This window comes from Protomyctophum bolini (genome assembly GCF_963924005.1).
Source record: "Protomyctophum bolini genome assembly, chromosome: 9".
Taxonomy (NCBI): Eukaryota; Metazoa; Chordata; class Actinopteri; order Myctophiformes; family Myctophidae; genus Protomyctophum; species Protomyctophum bolini.
This window is the reverse complement of record NC_137870.1, coordinates 12392421-12415944: the sequence shown is the minus strand read 5'-3', so window position 1 is coordinate 12415944 and position 23524 is coordinate 12392421. Positions and strand designations below refer to the sequence as shown.

At 42.5% G+C, this 23524-nt stretch overlaps 2 protein-coding genes across 2 annotated transcripts in view; one reads left to right on the top strand and one right to left on the bottom strand.

Moving 5' to 3' along the window:
* Positions 1–398: 398 nt before the first annotated feature.
* Positions 399–6001, bottom strand: blvrb (biliverdin reductase B). The gene is made up of 5 exons (XM_080772755.1): positions 5808–6001; positions 4162–4323; positions 3840–3929; positions 3298–3429; positions 399–683 (listed from the first exon to the last, which is right to left on the bottom strand). The coding sequence occupies exons 1-5, from the start codon at positions 5890–5892 to the stop codon at positions 529–531; spliced, it is 624 nt and encodes a 207-aa protein (XP_080628881.1). The 5' UTR covers positions 5893–6001; the 3' UTR covers positions 399–528.
* Positions 6002–7598: 1597 nt separating this feature from the next.
* Positions 7599–23524, top strand: part of sptbn4b (spectrin, beta, non-erythrocytic 4b) — a 110685-nt gene continuing 94759 nt past the window's right edge. Inside the window, exons 1-3 of the mRNA XM_080772044.1 lie at positions 7599–7957; positions 19844–20001; positions 23516–23524. The exon at positions 23516–23524 is cut by the window's right edge and continues 143 nt beyond it. Coding sequence (XP_080628170.1) covers positions 19857–20001; positions 23516–23524 — 154 coding nt within the window. The 5' untranslated portion in view covers positions 7599–7957; positions 19844–19856. The remainder of the gene's footprint in view (positions 7958–19843; positions 20002–23515) is intronic.

Below are 23524 nucleotides of genomic sequence, written 5' to 3'. Positions count from 1 at the left end.
CCTACAGAGTACATAAGATATGATCATAAAAAAGAGAATACTTCCCAGTCCTGACCTAAAGGGATTTTTAACTCTTCTAAAACAGCCTATTTGCATGATGGGCAATATATCATGAAATGCTCAAATCGCACATTTGTACAATAACAACCTTTATTTCAAATGCTAGAAACTTAAAACATTACACATTTTAACTTAAGCAAATATAAAATGTAGTATCAAAACTGTAGCCTACTGTTGTTTTATTTGTAAAGTGAAAGAAGACTGCAGAAGTACAATTTGTAGCTGCTGTAGGCAAGGCGGCAAGCCAGCATGATGGATTTTAAAATGATAATAACGCAAAGATGCACATTCACAATCAAAGTGAGAGGCTAATGAGAAACAATTGTTTCACCTAAGCACTGCAGCCAGCACAATACTCATTATTCAGAACAACACTTTCTCAGTAACAAAGCGAGGAATGACATTGCAGTGAATTCAACAGCACTGATTTATTTTTGTCATTTTAGAAGTGTTGTGGTGTGTTCAGGATTAGCTGTATTGCCCATGCAGCCCAACAGCCTTGCCATCCCACTGTGAGGTGGACAGACACTTGACAAAGAAATGTCCCAGGTCATATTTAGATATGGCTCTCCCGTTCACCGCGTTCTCTGTTACTTCATACTTCTCTGTCAGAGGCTTGTCACCTAAAGAAGGATATGGGGAAATTGTGAGTAGTAGTAGTAGGATGTACTGTTACTGTATATATGTAACCAGTCAGAAATGTCCCTCCTGGGCTGGGAAGCACCCTATGATCCGACGGACCATTGCTCCGAAGGAGCATTGGTCCGAGGTGCGCTGGGGGGTCGGGAGAGGGTGGGTGGTTAGGTTTAGGTGTCTGCCCCGGGGGAGGTTAGGGTTAGGGTGAGGGTTTGAGATAGGTTGTCGATCGGACCAATGGACCGTCGGCATATTGACGCGGACCCCCTGGGCTACCGTTGAGATACAGGCCTCTTGAATAGTTTGGCTCACTATAAAAGCCAACTAGAATGGGTTTTATAGGACTTCAGTCTGGTTGTGAACTTGTGACAGGTTGCTGGCTGTGCAATGACCCAGCTAGGTGAATATAGATTGCTGATTAATGATAGTGCTGTGTTGTGCCCTGTTTGAGACCTTTTGTTTGTCACACCTTCTTGGGCCCTGCTTCATTAGTGACCCTGCCTCCTCCTTGTTGCTGTCCCATTCTTACTGCCACTTTGTATTTAGAACCTGTTAAGTGTTAGGTTGGTCTAATAATATACTATAACTTAAACCCCAGGCCACGGCCCGGCCAAATTCATCTTCATCTCTCACTCTCAATCAAATGGTGTCAATGATATGATGTAGTTGGTACTGGCACTGCTGTGTGTAGCCCAGTAGTTAAGAGCTTGGCACTAACACAGCTAGCGTAGTTGGGAGTTCAATTCCTGGTGCTTAGTGGTGATCAGCACCAAGCTCCAGCCGTGTTCAACTGCATGTACCCCGTGAAGAGCTTTAGATGAAGCCCTTCACAACTGCATACTACTACAACAAGGATCCCATTAGCTAATTCATCCTATTGTAGCCGGCTGGAATTGAGCCTTTGGGGCCACCGTAGACTGGCTGCCCTGCCACTTCCTGGTTTTCAATCAGTGTTACTATTTAAAGGCCTTGTAGTCTACCAAACAATAGTCTGCTTGGTGGTTACATGGCTGTGGGTCCTGAGACATACACTTATGCTGGTTTAATGCTGTTGCCAGGGTGAGTAAGGTGTTTCATGCCTATTGGTTTAATGAGGTTTATACTATCTGATAATTGTAAACAACTCTGCTGTTATAATTCAGGTTGATCATGTACCAAACATTGCTGTGGCGAGAGGGAGTGTCAAGTACAGACAACTGAAGGTACGCAAACAGACATTGTTGTTTAAGCCTACTTTGTGTTTGTTGGTGTAACTTAATTAAAGTGTTTGTTTTTATTTCATCCTGTAGATTGCCACTGCTGCTTTGTTTTGTTTTTAGTTTATTTTGTTTATTTTGAGTTCATGCGTTGATTTTATTGCTTTTAGTATTTTGAGTCATTTCTGTTTTTCTGTTATTGAGCTGTTTCCTTTTGTTAATTTGTTGTTTCCCTCCCCACATGGTGGCGAGTGTTGCATCTGGATGCCGAAGAGAACCATTTGATGAATTAGCTGACTGGCCGTATGGGTTGCTACCACTAGGATCTCACGTTAGCCCACGACTAAGGTTTGGCTGTGACTGCACCTCTTTTCACGGTGTCGCTCCTGTTTTTTCATGCATGCTGTGCTTTGCTGTGCATGTGGTTAGTAATTATTAGTTTCTTAGTCTTTCATCGTTGGTGTGTTTTCTAGCGGTTTAGCTCCCCCTTATTAGCTGGTTAACTATTTTGCCTATTTGCTCCAAATGTGACCTCGTCTCCCCTTTTTATCAGTAGTGTTGGACCTGTTTATTGGTTTTATAGTATACCTGCTTTTAAAAGATTGTTCGCCTTATATATTCTGACATGATAATAAATGTTTTGTATTCATACTCTTAAACGTTTAATACATTTCCGTTTTGTGGAACATGTCTCAAGTCCTTATAACAAACTTGCATTTGTGGGGAACCCAGTTTACTGGTCTGTTTAATTCCTTGAACTATCTCAAGGTGGCGTAGTCATACAAAAGTAAATCCTTTGGTACACTTGGTTACACTATGTAGAACAGAAATGCACTAAAGACAGAAATCTCACAGGGTGACAATTGCGTAATTAGAGTAGTATCGGGTACGGTCCATAATCCCTCTCGCCCTCCGACCGCTTGGTGCTGTGGTTCTTGTATTCTTTATTTTGTTTTACTGAGAATAGGTTAGGCTGAGAATAGGTTAGGCATAGTTTTACTGGGGTTAAGTTTAGGAATAGGGTTAGGTTTAGCCTAGGTATAGTTTTACTGAGGTTAAGGTTAGGTGTAACCGTTTAAGCATAATTGACTTGGGTTACTTTAGGAATACCATGCTGAGCAGCTGTATGCCCAGTGCGAGTTGGTAAATGGGCGACTCGATCATTTGGTATTTATTAGAGTAAGTAACTAATAAAAACTAAATGTAACAATTAGCCTACTATCAATTACCTATAGCTATAGAGGCTAAGCCAAGCTATAGAGGCCAAGCATTTCATTTGTACTGCCTGAACAGCTATCTAATATTGATAATGAAATCATATCATCCTTTATTTTTCTAATCGTAATGCGTAATCGTAAAACAAAAAGTGGATATTCAAACTGCATGAATTCTTCCTACTACTAACCAGCAATATGTGGAGGCATGGTGGCCACGTAGTCCAAGCCAGAGTTTCTCAGAGCCGTGTACATCCTCTCATGGTCCTCTGTCACTGCAGCCAAACGGGGCGGCATTCTGGCTCTGTCCCAGAGTAGGAAAGCTGGGGAGGAGGAAGAGATGCCAGGAGAGGCAGAGTGAGGGGAGAAGGAATAAAACGCAAATTAAGGAGACAGGAGTAGAGGATGGGTTAAAATAAATTAGTTATAAGATAAGGAGATATATAGAGTAAGAAGGGATGGGAGTGGAGATCAAAGGCAGGAAGAGGAGGATGAAAATGTTTAAATGGGATTTCCTTCTCGTTGCCTTTTGACAGATCTTGCTCAATATTTACAATAAGTCACAGTTTAATACCGTTATGGTTGTTTTCAAGTAACAGCATCTTTAAGTGCAACCAAAGACGGAACAAAAGCTATTTCAAACGATTAGAATCAGTAAATTGGTGTTTGTGTTGAGTAATCCAACCAAAGACACAAACTACAAATCACTTCGACTGTGTTTTCTCCCCCGTACCTGACATACAGCCGATGACTTTACGAATCCCACGAGCCTTCATGGCATCTAGAATGTTCTGGGTCCCCTGAGACATTGCAGTGGTGGGGCCTGGTGGTGGGTACAGACCAGTACAGGATGAATGCACACAGATTTTACAATCATCTGCAATAAGTCACTTTTACACAACTGCTGTTGCTGTCCCCTGGTGGCAACACAGAATTATTACAGAATGCAAGCATCTGTGGTATTGTGTGTGTGTGTGCTATACAGAGTAGGCTGAGACATGTGTTTATGCACTGCATTTGTTTTGTACGTCTCCTTAAAGTTGGGATTGCCTTACTGAGGTCATTCCTCGTTCCCAGTATGATGATAACGGCATCCTGGCCCTCCAGGGTCTTCTTTACGTCGTCTTTATTCAGAACATCTCCCACTACCACCCTGGAAGCCTTATGATCAGCAGGGAGCCGGGCAGGGTCCCGCACCAACACGGTCACATTGTAACCTGTGATGGGGGTGATTGGAGAGATCAATAGCTACCCTCCAGAGTCCAGACCATGCAGGCCTAGGGACTACGGGATGAAATGTAGCATCTTTGCTATTTCCTGTGTATTTACGGTGCATTTATTTGTAATGTTCATTAATATGCTTGTCCCGTCAAAATAAACAAAGCAAAGTAAAGGCCCGCTGGAGTGAGATAGTTGCCCACCCCTGCTCCAGACTTTGATCCAAATTAATGGTGTTTGTAGCCCTAAATAAATGCATAGTAGCCTACTGAAAGGTGGCTTAAAACAAAAAGTTATTGTTAAAAAGTGAAGCTCTGTATTATGATCATGGCTATACATAGTGTTTGTTTAATAACAGGGGTCTTTTTTTAGTATGCATATAATGCATTTTCAGAAGGGTTACAAATTTCATCCAATCAGGAGAGAAAACCCCACTCTTTTATTTATTTACTCACTTGAAGTCACTTCCAATTTCACTTGTTTATTTAGTATGCTTACTTTGCTACTGCATGGGAATATAGAGCTGTTAACACTTATTTGAATAACGACAACAAAAAATGCTTCCAGCACAGAACTAAGTAACTAACACATTTAAAACCTTCTCAGAATTGCACCTGTTAGTTATGCCCTTTCCGATTTCCATGGTGTTCAAATGGGCTCCATTCTTAGTTATTTTATTAAATTTGTTCCACTACTGAGTACTGACTACTGACTGCCTATAGTTTCCAATTTAAAACATCAGGCCAGTACAATGCATATTAACCAGGGGTGTTTGCGATTCACTGGGACTATGGTCGTCCTTTATAACAGCTTTGTGCTGTGGCAATTTGTTCTAACTGAGTGAAATTTAAACTGGGAAGATGTTAGCCAATCAGGATAGAAGTTCTAAAATCTAAGCCCACCCAACCTGCATTAGTGAGATAGTGAACACTGTTCCCTATCAGCTCTCATGGTACCAGCAGTAACCATTAGTCAGCACTCCAAGCCATAACGTCTCTAACATGACTCAACAATTTTGTCTTGCCTCTTGGTGGTGAGAAAAGGAAATTAAGTTAGCTGACAAATCAAATGACACAGGAGTTTGCAGCACATGATTTGTTGTGCAATGTTTCTCAATTATGTTAAAACAAATAATTGGAAGGGAAAAAAATAGTAAAATGATGGGTTGCTTGTCAGAATAATGTAGTTGTGGTATAAACATTATAGAACCTTAAGTCTTTAAAATATTGGGAAGATTGTCAGGAAATGTAGATAGATAGATAGATGTTATATGTTATAACTGTTACATTAACACTGTCACTTTGCATACTGAAGATGAAGAAGAAATAAACCAATTTGAAAATATTTACATTTTATAATGAGAATATGGCTGGCTGTTTTAAATATAGGGGATCTTGTGTGAGCACTGATCCAGTCTATCACTGTTCTGTTCTGTTGTTCTGGTGAAGCTATAGTCTATGCGTTCTGGTTCTTTAATTCTTACCTGCCGCTACAGCTTGTGGAAGTGTTGCCAACCCGGTCATGCCCGTGGCGCCAAATATTGCGACATTCTTTATGGAGTCGGACATAATTAGTGCAGGGTGCAGTCGGTGAACTCGTACAGCCTACTAGCTTAGCAAGTGACAATGACACACTGACAGACAGTGTGTTGTTGTTGGGAAAGCAGTTCAATGAAATTATTTAAAACATCCCGTTTGACGTTTGAAGAAACGCCCCCTCTAGAGCAAAAGCACCTCCTTCCAAACAGCGAATTAAAGGAGCCGTGTACTAAATATTATTAGACCACTGACCTGTTATTGATCACTTGGGGTGTGAGTGTGAGTAGATCTGATCTGTATTTAAAAGCGCGTGTGCGCGCGAGCTTGTGTGTGTGTGTGTGTGTGTGTGCGCGCGCGTGCGTGTGTACATGTTCTGCTAAGACCATGTTGATGTCTGTCACTAATAAATCCCCAATTCAACTTCTCTCTCTCTCTCTCTCTCTCACACCTAGTAGGCCTACTGTTAGTTACTAGTTACATCACATAGTGTCCTCCTAAGCCTAAATTAGTAGTAGTACACTGTATAAGCTATTTAGTCCACTTGCCAGAATGTGAACCCATGCATGTTGAGTACACCAAAGTTTTATGTTAGAAATGTTGAGTATGGATCCCCAGCATGTAGAAACTGCATGCATAATATGTGACCATACCATTAACAACCACCTCACACCTGTGTGAGGTGAGCGGTGCAACTGTAGTGTGGGGGTCCCCGGGGGATCCCCGGAACATCCGGACCCCCAGGAACATGGCCAGGTGGCTGGCGCGGTTCGGGCGAGCCTTCCCGCACGCTGACCGCACTGCCAATAGGCCTACAGACTAATAGGCGAGTGCGCTCCCGGTGTACAACTGTGAGTTTTCTAAACCAACCCTGCTTGAGAAAAGTAGCCGGATGCTCGGATAAAAAATATTTTTGAGCGGTGCCTCCGCTCCATTACGCAGCTATGTGTGTCCCTATGTATGTATGTCCGCCCCAGCACGGATGAGCACGGAATGAGCACGTAAAGTTGCAAAGCGATAACTCTGTCCTTTCTCGATCGTTTCAGATGCGAGAAAGCTCACCAGAACCGGGTCAGCACCCTTGGCGCATCCCTGGGGGTCTGGATGTTGCTCCCGGGGACCCCCACACACTACAGTTGCCCCGCTCACTTCACACAGGTGTGATTTTTATTAAACAACATGCAGCAACGATGCAGCAATGCTAATCGCTGTCCCACAAAATTCCTAACACCCATGGCACACGTGGTGAGTACTTTATATTTGAAATCTGAATGTTTATGTACACGTTTTCAGTGTAAATGTAGCGATCACGTAAAACTGGCTTCAGTTGCCATGATTATGACAGTCTTGTTTCAGGGCTAGAAAGTTAAACCCCCTTTGACACATCACATGATGCATAAAGCATGATACAATTTAAATTGCTCATACAAGTTAGCATCCGGCAGTTTCTACCTGCTGGGGACTCATACTCAACATTTCTAACATTAAACCTTGGTGTACTCAACATATGTCCGGGTTCACAATGGGGCTCTATGGGCAGGCATCGGCAAGTAGACTAATATTGTCAACTATCGACCCCTCATCCACCCCCACCCCTCTCTCTCCATCCTCGCCGCACTGATGCTGATTTCTCTCCAACGGAAGAGTGGAGAAGGAGGAGGGAGGGATCGAGGCGAGCGGCTGGTTGTGTCAGGTGGACAGGACAGGAGTCTCTATGGATGCATCCACCACCACCGGCTTGTGTGTTGTGTCATGAAACAGCAGCATCTTCGGCCGGTTGCTGCTACAACACAGCACGTTTAACGGAAGCGACACTGTCTGCCACGTTGTATTTATATGAGAAATGACCGCAGCTGTTGCAGTTACTTATATATTCCTTCCCATATCGCCTTCGTCTCTTCGACAGTGCGTGAGGGACAAACCGAAGACCCGTTGGCTCCTTGACTCAGCGATGGGAACGAAGGAATAGCTGAAAAGAAATATCGGAGCGCCTGTCTTCTCTGCTCCGCTGATGATATCGGACCCTTCATCGATTCAATCAAACAGACGTCTGTTTTGGTGGACACAACGAACCAACAATTATCACTGAGGGCTGAAGGTAAAATGGTTTTCTCAAACGTTTTCTCGTTTATTGTCCAGAGTTTTAATTGATGCAGTTGAACGTACCATGATTCTTTGCGGGCAGTCGAAGAGGTGCTGTGTTTTTCGTGTGCATGGGTTTCGTTTCGGGGACGCCGGTGTTCGGCCTGCATTTGGGTGCAGGGTACCGCAATGATTACGGGGGCCGTATTTTATGTCTTTTCTCTCTGCACTGGCAAAGTATAAAGGTATATGCTCATTGCTCTTGTATCAGGCTCGACTGTCAAGTTTACTGTCAAGTAGCCATGTACCGTCGTTGCAGTGAGACAGCCATGCCAAATAGCCTAGGTGCAGGACAGAGAGCAGAGGCCTGGAGTTCAGATTTGCAGGATCAGGAGGCTGGTGGCTTTGCGTAACTATGAAATCTTGATGTTTTATCTAATGAATCATAATTATTTACATGACGTAGAGGTTCTGCCTGCCTATTAGCCTTTATCAAGCTCTGCACCTAAACGACAGGGAAAACAACAGCACCACAACTTGCTTGGGCATAGCCATTTTTTTCATCACAGGCTGTGTGTGATTCACAGCTGCAGTAAAAAAAAAGTGACTACAGCTTTACCTTTACAGTAGCTCTAGCCAAATGTTGACGTTGCGCTATTAGGCTATATTATAGCCTAAAGAACAATTTTAATGTATTAGCCTACAACATAGGCTGTGGCGTTGTTTAGGACATTCGTCTCAAAGTAGTATAGCTACTTTATTGACTTCATTTTTGTATTGTTTTTAGTCAAAAGAGATGCTCACGCAGCGACATACCAGGATGGGATAGATACTAGATAGATGATGCAGGGAGGGGGGTGTGAGTGAACCACCTCAGAGGATGGATAGAAGGAAGCAGAGGGTCATCTGTGTCGATTTAAGGTTAAAAGCTCAACTCTCGACAGGTGCAGCCAGGCATTGATGAAATTATGCTAGCATGCAGTAGCGTGGGCATGCAAGTACTGCGTACAACTGCGTCGACTTGTGATGAAACGGTACGGGACGACTGTTGGGAGTGGGACATAATCAGTGATGGGCAAGCTACTTGGAAAATGTAGTAAGCTACACTACCAGTTACTCTCTATTAAATATAGCTCAACTACAACAAAGCTATCCCCAGATAAATATAGCAAGCTACACTATAAGCTACAGGGCAAAAGTAGCTAGCTACATGGACACTACTTTTTTTCTAAATATTTTTTATCAACTTCATGATCAAGTTTCCACCGAACAAATAGCCTAATAGGCAGGCAAAAATGCTGAGTTTGGTTGTTTATTAAAAAACAAACTGGAAACAAGCCCTCTGTCTGGCTTTTGGTGTCAACTTTTTCACATTTACTTGTACTGTATTAATGTACCTTACGGTGTGGCTGATTCATGTGTTCAGTGTTGGGAAAGTTCTTTTTTTTATTAACTATAGTTCAGTTCACAGTTAATTTTTTTTAAAGGAACTAATTCAGTTCATAATTCAACATTTTGAACTAAAGTTCATGGTTCCAAAAAATGAACGATTTTAGTTATTTTTTGTTCTTTTTTTAAATTATTATTATTGCCACAGCCTAGCCATTTGCGCACCAGCTGAGAGACAGGGATTTAGACTAGAGAATGCGGGTGGTCTCTCAAGACAGCCTGTTGCCTCGGGGAGGCACTGTTTTACTGAATATTTGAGGATGGGATTCTCAGATTGAGAGAATGCTGACAGGCACTTAAATGAGATGTTAATGTCCTGTAGGTAGACGTAGAAATAAAACTAGTGTTGACTAATCAATACAAGTGGCTCTTATTTTTATGGGGCAGTTTCTGCACAAGAAGTCCGTTTGACTTGTAAACAAGCTACGATGAATGAGCTGTCAAAGTACTAATCACTAAACCATGTTAGCGATCAAATTTACAATATGAAAACTTTCACTTAGACAATAATGTAGGTTACACACACTGGAATTAAACATGGAACCTGCAGGCAGCATTAGGTGAGTAATTAATTGTGTTGTGCTAGAGATAAAAGGACAGCTGCTGCGTGGGATCCTCTTGCTGCTTAACAACATAACTGTTTGTGTCAGACTCTTCTTATCTAAACCAACCAATCATGGATTTCTTTCCAGGGATTTTTTCCCCCCACAAAACTTTATTTAACAGTCAATTTGTAACTTATAGCTTTTGTTGAAAGCTACGTCACTACTTGGGTCTAAAAGTAGCTACACTACAAAAAACGCTACTTGGTTCAAAAGGAGTGAAGCTACCATCAAGCTACTGATAAATGTAGTAAGCTATGTAGCTTCGCTACTTGTAGCTAGCTACTGCCCAACACTGGACATAATAGTATATTCATTCCCTCTTTAATTGTTGGACAAGCTGCATGCTCTGCTGTGTTTATTATGTGACCATTAGTTAGTGTGCTGTCAGCCTGTCACTCACTGTCACTGGACCAGGACTGGGCGTCGCCTGAGCTCGCTCACTAGCCTCACTTACAGATGTTTAATGTTGTTGTTTGCTTTCCGTGAATGGAAGTGATAGCTGGAAGTCAGCGCTGTTTGCGTGCGTGTGGGTGGGTGTGCGCGCGTGCGTGGTGTGCGCGCGCCGTGACGTCATGTCGCTACCTTTTGCTCTGTCCCATACTCTGTCCATGGTACCTGAAGGTCCAAGGTACTGAAGGCTGAAGGTTGTGGGAAAGAACGTCATCATGACAGGGTTACTTTGAACAGAAAAGGCCCAAGACTATAATGTTAATACCTAATCATCTCCCTATCTTTTTTGTTTTGTTTCTTTTACACCTTTATCTACCCAATGTAGTTGTCGTCATGCCAATTGATTCCTTCTCAGTTCTCACACACATTGCTGTGTCGTCAGTCACTGCTGTTGTATCCTACTGACTCACCTACCATTGAGGAGCCCCCATAGCCCCTATAGCCCAGCAACATCACTGTCCTAATCATGACTTGACATGACTTCCCTCTTCTTTTGAGAGCCTTGCTACATTTACAAAGTTATTACTGTGTACATAAACTTTCATATTTCAAATATAAAGTGCTCACCCAAGGTTTTAGCTTTTTGCACATGCTGGTATTGGGACCTGTGCATTCCGTATTGCTCAATAAAAAGCATTTTAATCCGAACGTTTAGGCTGTTTTTCTCAATGGAGGGTGTACTCTGTCGTACTCCTCCGCCATGACAAACACTCCCTGCTGACAGCTAGATGCCGCCCCAGTTTCGTGCAGTGACAATTATCACCCTCCCTACCTGCCCCCCCTCAGCCAAACACCAATTGTGTTTGTGTGTAGACAGTTGACACAGCCGGATGCACCATGTTGGATTTGAGCCCCACAGCCTCCGCAGTGGTGGGCAGGAACTTTACCACTGTGCCACCCGAGCGCCAGAGCATCTTAACATGAGCTTTTGTTGGAATATTTGTCAAATAATGTGTCATTTTCCATTTGAGCTACTTTTGTAGGCTGTCCAATGAAACAGAATAATGGATCACCTATAGTTTTGTATTTAAAAGGAGTCCCCAGTGGTTGATGCCATGGCCAGTCAGCTAGGCTAGCTTTCCTGTACTCTTCCTGGGGTCCATACCTGACATATAGGCCTATTGTACATAAGTTAAACCTGTTTACACAATCAACATTTAGTAGCATTAATATAGCCTAAATTACATTACATCAATATTAATATAAAACAATCCACCAAGAGTAAGAGAGATAATTACATTGACCAAATAGGCTATGACTGTAATAACTTACACAATCTAACGGCCTCCAGGATTGCTTGTACAATGACAATACAGGGCCAAGAAATGCAAAGTATAGACCGCATATTGGCTATATACATTAGCTGTGTGTTAATCCAGCATGGTAAAAGATAATGATTGCAATTTATAAGGAAGGATAGTTATTAGTTAGTAAGAGAAAGAATTTGATTTGATTGATCCAATCATTACAGATTACTGGAGAACAAATGACTCCATTTGTGATTCAAAGATAATTTACGGTTTACTTACTTTCCAATGGTGCCCCATTCATTTGACAATAGATCTCCTGTTGGACTTTTCCTCAACCCAACCAATTAGTTGCCTTGATAGTAGAGGTCAGAGTAAAATGCCTTTGATTGTGTTGATCTGTGTGTGTGTGTGTGTGTGTGTGTGTGTGTTGAGCTGAGGGACTGGCCTCCATTAAGCCTGGAGGAGACACAGACACTGAGCTGCTGCTAGTGACTGTGATCTACACTGTCAGCTGTCTGTCTGTCTGCACGGAAGTGTTATGTCTCTCTCCCTCTATCTGTGTGTCTCTCTTACCGTGTCTGTCTGTTTCTCTCCCTCTGTCTCACGATCTCTCTCCCAATCTCTCACTCTCTCTTCATCCCTTATTGTCTCCACCAGGCCGAAGGCATGGGGAGAGAGTATGTTTTGCACTCCGTCCATGTGTGTCTCCGTCGGTCTGTTACCTGCTAATCTCCGGCACCGTTAACCCGGTCAATGTCGAACTTTGCACACAGACTCCCTGCCAACGATGAACCTCTGCCCCAAATTCTCCAGAATGGCTTGTTATAGTGCCACCAGGAGGTCAACTTTTGTAAAACAAATATTTATATTTCATATTCCATCCTAATTGGCTAACATTGGCTTTCAAAGTTTGCAGGATTGGCCCGTTTTGAACAAAAAGTCTCAAATCATGAACATTTGGGGAAGAAACCTTGCCAATGCGCGATAAATAGATTAATTAATCCTGGCGGTCAAACGGTTTTAAGGTCATATGGCATTTTTGTTTGGTTTTTTGGGTCCTTGAATTTGAATGTTAAAAAACACTCACTACACAAATCATGGTAGTTTTGGTTTATTAGTGTTATCTCAGGCCTTTTCAGCTGCAATGATAAATGACCTGTTCAGTTGAAGGCAGCAGAGAGATTTTTCCAGTGAAGGCATTTCGTTTTCACATTTCCCCCCCATGTTTTCTCAGGCTAATTGTTTCACCCCAGGCTAAATTCCCCACAATGTGTCTGTAGGAAAAGCTTCAAGTTCATTGTGCCTTCATACCCGTTTCTTATGGCAAAAGGATCACCTGCAGTATAAAGCTGTTACCACTAACATTGGAAAGCTGTTTTTTATTGTGCTCAGTATCCAGTAATTTACACACATATGCAAACATGGAAGCTGTTTCCGTATCCACTCTAGAATTTAGTCACTTCCGCTAGTCACTTACTTTGGTCGTCTGCTTTACCTGTGGTTGGTTATTGTGACAGTTTGTAAATACATCAGCCAACCACCACCGACCACACCAAAGCAACCGTCGCGCCCAGGGACCCACTCATTGTCCTTTATCTTATGCCAGAGCCAACAGGAGGCTCTCCCTGCCTAGTCTGTTCTTGGTGGATTGAGGCACTGAGAGGTCTCTAGGACTATGATTTGCCTCCTGCCTAGGGTCCTCCTACAGACAGATGATATATGTTTGTGATGTCTTTGTGCTCAGATTGAATAAAATAAATTGAAGAAATACAAAAAGAGACATAAACAGATGTGTGGAGGAGGGCAGTAGTGGTGCTACAGTTTATCAAACTAATCGATTTAATGGATTATAAAATAAAACCTAATCAATAATGGATAATTTAATAAAATCATTGATTAATACCGGTAATCTAACCCTACAAATGTAAATCCTGTTTAAAAAAATGTCAAAAGAAATATAAAGAAATCATCACAATGTGATGCAACGCGCCTATTTTCACCATTTGTGCAGTACACATTATGCGATTAAGTATAAAATAATGCAAAAGTTGTTAATCGATGCATCGATATATACTTTTTAAAGAATATTTTAAACAAATGTGCGGTTATTTGAATTAATTCAAAAATACTATTACACTGTAACAAAATAATGGATTGTTGCAGCCCCAGAAGGGTTGCAGCAATATAAGGGTGTAAGCCTGAGAGAATCATTGTGTTATTTTAATTGCGCTAGGGTTTTTATGACTTCCGGTTTGTTTCTATGATGACCATGAATGAAGGAAGGAGGTGGAGCCTCCTTTACACCTTCAGTGTAATGCTGATTTATAGTGGTAACCCATGGCGACAGTGTAGTCAAGGCAATAATAATGCTGAGTGGTTTAGAGGAGTAAGAATAATGGCACGTACGCACGTATGTACGCACACACACACACGTGCGCGCGCACACACACACCCACACACACATTTGGCCTTGCTCTTTGCCATGCCAGCGATTATTAGGCCACTCGTGGTCAGTTCATGCACAGTACATGGCCCATGCTTTCTAATATGAGTATGGTGAATCTGCATTTTGCAACCAAAGTTTGTTATGAAGTAACGGTTTACTTAGTTACAATGTTTATTTTGAAATGCCTGATCCATGTACAAATTTAAAACATAGCCCACCTCCAGAATCAGGAGGTAACGCGCACACACACACACACACACACACACACACACACACACACACACACACACACACACCTCTCTTCCAGGCCAAGGCATTCTCCAATAAGAATAGCATCTTTGAAGTATTTACAAACTGTCACATGATACTGAACAAAAACAATAAGCAACCACAGGTAAAGCAAATGGCCAAAGTAAGTGACTAGCGGAAGTGACTAAATTCTTGAGTGTGCGTGCTGCGCAACAGTGACAAGTTGGTGGTCAACAAACACTATTTTCCGTACTCGGAAGGACACAGGGACAGACATACATACGGACACACATAACTGCGTATAGGAGTGTCTAGGACCACTCAAAAATCTGAACTAACCTTTTAGTCAGGATGTGGGGACCAGGGCAACATTTGAGAGGGAGTAAAACATTTGTCGTGTCTACCGCACGTACGACTACGTACAACTCAAAACTAGCCCAGAAAAAGAGTGTGAGATTTCTCTGTGCTTGTATTGGTTATCTTATAGGATGCTCTCTGTCTCTGGAGTCAAGTCACTGCTGCTTCCATTGCATACTGTATGGATGACAACTGTGTGTGTGTGTGTGTGTGTGTGTGTGTGTGTGTGTGTGTGTGTGTGTGTGTGTGTGTGTGTGTGTGTGTGTGTGTGTGTGTGTGTGTGTGTGTGTGTGTGTGTGTGTGTGTGTGTGTGTGTGTGTGTGTGTGTGTGTGTGTGTGTGTGTGTGTGTGTGTGTGTGCGTGTGCGTGCGCGACTGCGCGTGCGTGCATGCATGCGTGCGTGCGAATGGGGGGGGGGGTATATCTATGATTGTCAGCTCCCCATAGCTAGAGGACCATTGTTTCTTCAACAGCTGGGTCTGGTTATCAGAAAAACAGAGATCACACACACACACATGGTGGTGCTATAACAGGCCGATTCGTGTTTCACCTATAACTACACCGATCTGTGTACAATTATTATTTATTACACAGATCTCATATATAATTATATATGCGCACTCCTTCAGGCCAAGGACAAACCTTCACCCTGGATTTTTCACATCTGCCTTATATAGCACCATCAGGAGGCTGACTGATGTAAAACACATTTTTTCACTTTTTCAGATTTTATCCAAATGTCACACAAATTGGTACACCTGATCTCTATTGTCTATCTTCCATTTTTCATATTCCATCCTGATTGGCTACGATTGACATCTAAAGTTTGCACGATTAGAACAAAATCCTGCAAATCATGAACACAGTGTCCAATTCCTATGAAACATTCCACGCATATTTCCACTACACTGAGGAACAATTAATGCCTCAATGGCACATTTTTGCACAAAAACACATGTTTATATTACTCCTACACATTTTGTAGGAGTTTTTCTAGTTCTTACTATTTAGCATTTTCAGTCTAAGATGCTAGTGTAGAGCGAGAACATGAGGGGCCCTAGTAACTAAACAACATCGCTAGGATGCAACTGGGACGTATCCTCAGTGATGTATCCCAAGGTCATCGGGGTTTCGGCCTTCGGGTCTTCCAACATCATACCCCTCACTCGGGTGACCCACCCGGGGTGATCAAGTCACGACTTACGTCCCAGTAGCTGCCCTCGATCAGTCCCTTAGGGAAAAACCAGGGACAAACAATCCGCTGCTCCAGAACTACTCTGCCATCTGGCACGTAGAGGGACTAGGCACTGTGGGTTGACTCCTGGCCGGGCACTTCTCACCAGGTCCTCTCCTGCTCTCACCAGGAGTACGAACAGGACCTGTGCGTTGCACCAGATTCCAGCACCAGACACTTCATTCAGGAGTGGTGGATTCTGCAGGCTCCACCGGCAATGGGACAGAGGTGCCACAGGCACCACTAGTACAGTACAGAGACCTGGGAAAGGGTTTAAGACTTGGCTAAATTATAAACCTATACGTAAGCTAGTTTCACTCTGCATGAGCCCTTAATATGAAACACTTCATACCAGCTTGTGCATTTATGAAAGTCTACAGCAGGTTTTTGTGCAATCAGCTACTGATTTCACGCATGGAAGGGAAATACCAGTGAAACATTTTCATGCATGAGGTGAACATCAGGAAGTTTAACGCATGCTTAGCCTTTTTCTTTTGTACCAACAGCAGGCTTACATATAGCACTTTGGCTGAAGGCTGTGTTTAAAGCATATAAAAACAAATATATACTGTCTCCACTATGGCTGAAGGCATGGGGAGAGTATGTTTTGCACTCCCCGGTCGGTGCCATACAACGGCCTGTTATAGTGCCACCATGAGGCATATTTTTGCAAAACATTTCTTTATGTTACTCGTACACATATCCATACATCACCCAAATCGGGTCATGTGTCGTGATTAACACGGACCTGTCCGCTTCCCCATATTCCATCCCCTTTGGCTAACATTGCCTTCCAAAGTTTGTGTCCCCCCCAGTGCCTCCCCAGTGTCTCCCCAGCAATACAAGAGCAATAATATAAATTAATCTTAATTTATTAATCAAATTAATTAATTAAGTAATCAAAACCTTCTGCGCGCAGGTCCCCCCGTGCCCAGCACCATGCCAAAGTTTTTTCCTGCAGGAAACACTGATATTTTCTGTTATTATTGCACAAGTTATAAGGTGATCTGTGTCACTGCATAGATAGTTTTCCTCATTATACCCATTCAGTTGGCTGTTGGATTTACTCAGCAAATGCAGGTTTAGTTAGACTGGACTTCAATGATCTTTTCCCTCCTTTCAGGGATGATCAGAATATTGTTTTTGCTTTGATGCATTCAGTAGGGCTCTTCTCTCTATGTCTATGTTCTGTAGACTGCAGGTTCAGTTACTCTGCCTCGATTAGTTTCATCACTGGAGATCCATTGTAATGTTGTGAGTACCCCCAGGGAGCATGGCTAAATACCCGCATGACTGCCCTTCTGTTCTGTCTTCCAGGACTTACTGACATTCATCCAGTGCAACTACAATGTTTTTCTTTTGCTGTTTGAACTTTTGTCTCTGAGGAAGAAGCAGAGAAAGACATATAGAAACTGACAGAGTCAGGGAAGAGTGTGTGTGTGTGTGTGTGTGTGTGTGTGTGTGTGTTATGTCTGTAAGAAATACAGAGATGAGGAATACCAAGTCTGGCAAGCAGGGAACGGTCGCCACCTGGTATTCCTAACGTAACCTCAGTAAACATGCCTAAACCTAACCTTATTCCTAAACATAACCCCAGTAAAACTATGCCAAAACCTAACCTTATTCCTAAACCTAAATGCATTTTTAACCTTATCCTCAAACAAGTACAAGGTGTGTGTGTGTTTTGGGGCGAGCCTTACGGTTACCATGAGGAGATATAGGGAGGAAGGTAGTCTGACAAGAAAAGAGAGAGACAGAAAATGAGCACAATCCCATAAATAAAAAAATGCATTAATCCCATAAACTGGGCTCCTGTTTTTTTACTAATTGAAACTTAAATTTCATTAAATATGACAATACTCTAAACAACGGCAGTTAATACTCTTGATATACAATTTTTTGCCTCAGATTTATTTTCTATGTTATTCATATTTTGTGTTTGAGAGAAAGCAATCTCCATTCATGATCCATTCTGTCATTTTGGCTGTATGTTGTGGAAGAGAGAGCTGGGGGAGGGGAGGGAAACGGGAGGGGGGCAGGCGTTATGAGGAGAGGGGGCATAAAACAGAGAAGGGGGAGGGACATATTTCTCCCTCTGTGTTACCTTATGAGCCTTATGAGCCATGCTGTCTATCAGGCACCAAAAATATGTCTGATCCAAGCTTGAAAAAGTGCTTTGTTATTTTATACTTGATTTATTTCATAAAGCCCAGATTCTCTTGTTGCAAAGGCAGATTGCAGGTTTCTTTCCCCTCGAGTGCATTGCACTTATCCAGAATAATATCCACTAAGAAATTAATGAAAATGAGCTGGTAGCTGGTAGTTCCTGAGATTAACTCTGCACCAAGTAAAGAACAAGTACTTATTATAGTCATCAACTTTTTATTTATTTTGTATCCCCATTAGCTACTGCCTTAAAGCTACTCTTCCTGGGGTCCACAAACTGTCTGCAAGAGCAAAGTGTGTACTGTGTACATCACTGTGGTTCTCAACCTGTGGGTCAGGACCCCCAGGCTATAAGTACCTCACATTTGTATTTAAGTACAGTACTTGAGTATATGTATACTTAGCTATTTAGTATTTTCCTCCACTGCTGACTTGAGAACAAGAGAGGACAAGAGATGACTGGGAGCCTGTAAATGATAACAGTCCTTGTTATCACCAACAGTGATGCTGCTATACATAAACTGACAACTAAACGTTGAGATTGAACATATTAGGACCAACTGTCATCTACATAAACCAGATTAAACAATTTACAGCCTTGAGGAAGTTGAGACATGGATTAAGCCTATGCAAAAGGTGGCACAGCCACTTTAGGGTTAGGATTGGGGTGCATGCTAGAAATTTGTATGACCATACTGACCTGACGAAGATCTACTAAGATCGAAACGTTGTCGTTTATTCAGGTGTGCGGGCCCTACCTCCTTCCAGTTTTGATGATTTAGCTCATTAGTTTCTTTTTGACATTTGCCTTCAGATATTGGTTAGATGCCATTTTAGGTCAAACTAGACTCACATTTTAGATCAAACCTTTCACCTCACCTCACCTCCTCTGCTGCATGACTGTACCCAAGGTGTTAAATTGAAGGAGGGAAAGTTATTTTTAGCACACTCTTTTCTGTCACTCTGTATCAGACAGGAGATCGGAGAGAAGTAAATTGCCAAAATTTTACTTTCTACTTCAAAACGCTCAATGACTCAACGAGATTCTAATATTAGATACTGTATTGTTCTGAGGCCAAGCTAGAATGGGTGGTACATGATTCATGAATGGGAAATGTATTTTTAGTACGGCCGCAAGGTTCTGACACAGAAACATACACGTTAAAAAAAATATATAATTCTAAGAAAGGAAAGAAAGGGAGGGGGACAGATGCACAGGTTGCAGTTAATGATACTCGTGTCATTCTTGTTTTCCAATAAAAAACATCAAATGTATCTGGTCGCTTAGTTCTCACCGCGTTTCAAGCTTGCAGATCTGCTACCTTTGATGATTTTGTGTAACAAGTACAGCGTTAATTTATGAATAAACAAAGTGAAAATATGGAGATAGGGGCTATATATTGCGACTTGCGACACTTACCCTTTATCCCTAAAGGGTAAGTGGCGCAAGTCGCATATATATATATATTTGCCATTTTTACTATTTTGAAAAACCTTATGAAATAGTTCAAATAGCGGATCTACAAGCTCACAACGTGTCGATGTAGATCAGCTAATTGAACTATTTAAAAATGTTTTTTTCAAAATAGGATAAAGTGTACGAGGTGGCGCAAGATAGGGCCCAAGATGTGTTTGAATATGTAAAATGTAACTGTGTATAGTAGTGTATCTCTAATTGAATGTGTGTGTTTCACAGGGTGTTGGGCGCAATGGCCAATGCCTCTCCAGACCTGGACAACGCGGAAGCCCAGCGCCATTTAAACAACAACAACCGACCCATCAGTTCAGGGCTCTGGGAGACAGAGTGCACGAGTTCCAAGCTGTTTGAGTGCTCCCGTATCAAGGCCCTTGCAGGTCAGGCACGCACGCACGCATGCATGCACGCACACACACACACACACACACATGAACAGTTTTGCAACATTACAATTTACATCATAGACATAAGGGTGTACCCAGGCTAGATGGCTCACGGCGGAGTATATGACGTAGTTCACCCAGCGGCCATCTTGCTGAGGTGCTACGTTCAATGGCAGCTAAAACATAAATACTCATAAATTGCTCAAATCTTGACTGATTTACTGGTTTATTGTCTCCACCAGGCCGAAGGCATGGGGACAGAGTATGTTTTGCACTCCGTCCGTCCGTGTGTCCGTCCGTGTGAGGCTGACTTTTGAAAAACAACATTACCCCTCCAGATTCTGTCCAAAAATCCCGCAAATCATCCAATTCAAAAGAACAAATTGCACCCTTTTCACATTGGCCTATTATAGTGCCACCAGGAGGCCACAACCTGTCCTAGCCTGGCCTTTTTCTAGTTACAGATGTTATCAACGTGGCTATGTGGCAGGATAGGATGCTTATCTGCTTAAAGCGGGACTGACACGCCCCTCGGGAAGCTATTAACGCTAGCATCTAGATTGTGACGTACTTACGGGCCAGCTCAATTTGACCAATAAAATTGATCTTGTATCTGGTCTAAATGTCAGAGCGGCTCTGGGCTCTGCGAGTTAGCGTTCCTGGTGGCTATCAACTCATGCTAGTGGTTTTGAGGTCACTTTTAGCTTCATAGCTGGGTAAAAGTTTGGTGGATTTATTTCTTTTTTTTTTCCAAAATCTTCGTTAGAATGATACCGAGTTGACGTGTAAGTTTTAGGGAAAACTGTTGCATAATCGCAATTTCGCGTGACGGGTTCCATCGTACCTATCTTGTCTATCTGTCTCCCCCCCGCTGACACGCCCTCAGCCGGCTAAGTGCTGAACAGGGCTCACGGAGCCCTGGAGCTTCACGTAACGTTACCACTGCCTGTGACTACTCTAGCAAAACTGCGCCGGCCTAACCTGAGTCCACCCCTCTCTCTCTCTCTCTCTCTCTCTCACACACACACACACACACACACACACACACACACACTCTCTCTCTCTCTCTCTCTCTCTCTCTCTCTCTCTCTCTCTCTCTCTCTCTCTCTCTCTCTCTCTCACACACACACACCGATATAGGGGCGGTCTCTCTCTCTCTCTCTCTCTCTCACACACACGGGGGACTTCGCAGCCGGTGTGTGGTGGGCTTCAGACGGACTAGTCACGCGAAATTGCGATTATGCAACAGTTCAGTTCAGTTCAGTGCAACAACTCAATGTCATTGTAAGGAAGATTTCCGAGCAATAAAATATTTTTTTTTATTATACTTTCACCTAGTATGACGCAAAAGGTTACCTCAAAACCATTAGCCTTTAGTGCGCTAGCCACTCAGCTCGGCTAGATGCTAGGTCACGTCAGAGCCTGAGATATAGTCACGTGTCGTTTGAAACTGTTTTCATTCAGACCACGTGATGTACCTTATCAGCAATGTTAATCTCGGGCTGTGACACTCCCCCTTTAATGTTATTTTTTATATGAAAAGCATATATAAGCATGCGAACGTCTCTGACGTTTATAACAAACCAAACCGTTTGAAAATTGGTTGAAAATTGAGCAAGTTATGGTTATTTAAAAAGTACATGCCCCATAGACACAATGGGCCTGATTCATTAAAAATAAATACGCCACCGTTACACTGTGGCGGAAACAGATATCGTATTTATCCGTCCGATCAAGCTACGTTGAGATGACGTGTTATTCAGAGAGTGGTGTGTACAACAGGTACGCAGGCGTATCGCAGGTGTATGTCATACTGAATGTAGCGGGTGCAAAGTGATAGGAAAAGCACCCGACAACCTCATCTGCATAGATCCACGCCCCATATCGCACCATAAAAGGCTTCAAGCATGACTCAGCAGACAGCAGTTTGAGATCCGTCTGTCAAAAAAAGAAAAAAGGCTTTGCAGCCGCAGACGGCTTCACAAATTACAATAAAAATGATTGCTGGAAAGAAATCACAGCCGCGGTCACATGCTATGAATATAGCCCGCACTCTATTAATTTAATAATTCTACACATGTAGGAGCAGGACAGTTAGGGCTTTTATGTTATGTCGTTTTTGCACCATTGTATATTACCACTGTAGGCTACTATATATGTACAAACTGACATCAATCCATCAAAGGACACCAAAGGAAATAAAAAGATTTCCAAGCTTACAACGGTGTGCTCCGCTGAAGCAATATAATTATAATTTATTTAATTAAGTTCGGGACCAAGGCGGGTGCTGACTCACACCCTTGCAGAGGTAAAACATATCCGATATTTAAAATATCGGATATATGTCAATGCAAAAGTCATCTTTTGAGAGAGAGCTAGAGAGAGAGAGAGGGAGGGGGGCATGGGCCCTCGACACTGTGTTTGCGCGATAAAGAACAGTAGCCTATACATTCACAAGTGAATAATTATAGGCCTACCTCGTAGGCCTGGGATCCTCTTGTCTGTTATATAATTATAATCCAGTGAGTTTATCCAGTGAGTTAAACTATTCTGTGTGTGGCATCCATGCATGTGATCAATATCAATATACATTATTATAAAGTCTGTCCGTCATGTTTGTGAACAAGCACGAGTGGAGGTGAGCTGGCTTAAAACTATGATATGACTGGCCGACTTTCAAACACGCTGATGCCATTCATTAGTCTAATGTGGTCTTCTATTTTTTATATAGGGCTATGTTCTTATTATAATTGTGAGTTCACAACGCGTTGCACTGCGAGTAGAAAGCTGTCAAGTGAGAAGCGCAATCGCGCATGCTATAGTAATATCCTAATAAATAAATAAAAAGGTGTCGGGCTTGCAGGGGCAGTTTCTGTATGGGACTATAGGCTAACTTGCCTAGAATGCATGCATTTAGGCATACATGTAAGTGCACTCAGCTTTTATTATATAGGCTATCATTTATTTGTGCTGATCGACCAATATGTTGGGGACACATGCCTACATATTTTATCTGAGATTTGGGAACAATTTATTGATTCAGCATGAAGACTAAAGCCTTCTGAATAAATCTATACGCAAGTGTATGCTTCCGCAAATGTCTCCGCCACCTAAAGACGTCCCGTAGGATTTGACGGTGTTTCCGACCAACCTACGTGAGCGTCAAGTTCACGGCCATTTCCATGAATTCCAAATGAATGTGGGAAATCCACGTAAATGCCTTTCCGCTAGCTTCACGTCATGTTATCATCTTAAACGCCGTTGTGAATTTGGCCCAATGTTATGCTGCACCCCAGTAAGATGGCCGCCACGTAGCAACGTTGCTATCTATGGGGGATATTGTCAGGGCTGGGAATCAAACCTGGGACCTTCTGCTTCCCATCATGGGCTCTCTATGGCCGACCCACAAGAACTATGTGATACATTATGATTCAGACATAACCAATGGGTTTTACCCCCTGGGATGATATATCACAGCATTGGTGGTTTGTCTTGATGTCTCTTCCAGAGGAGAGAG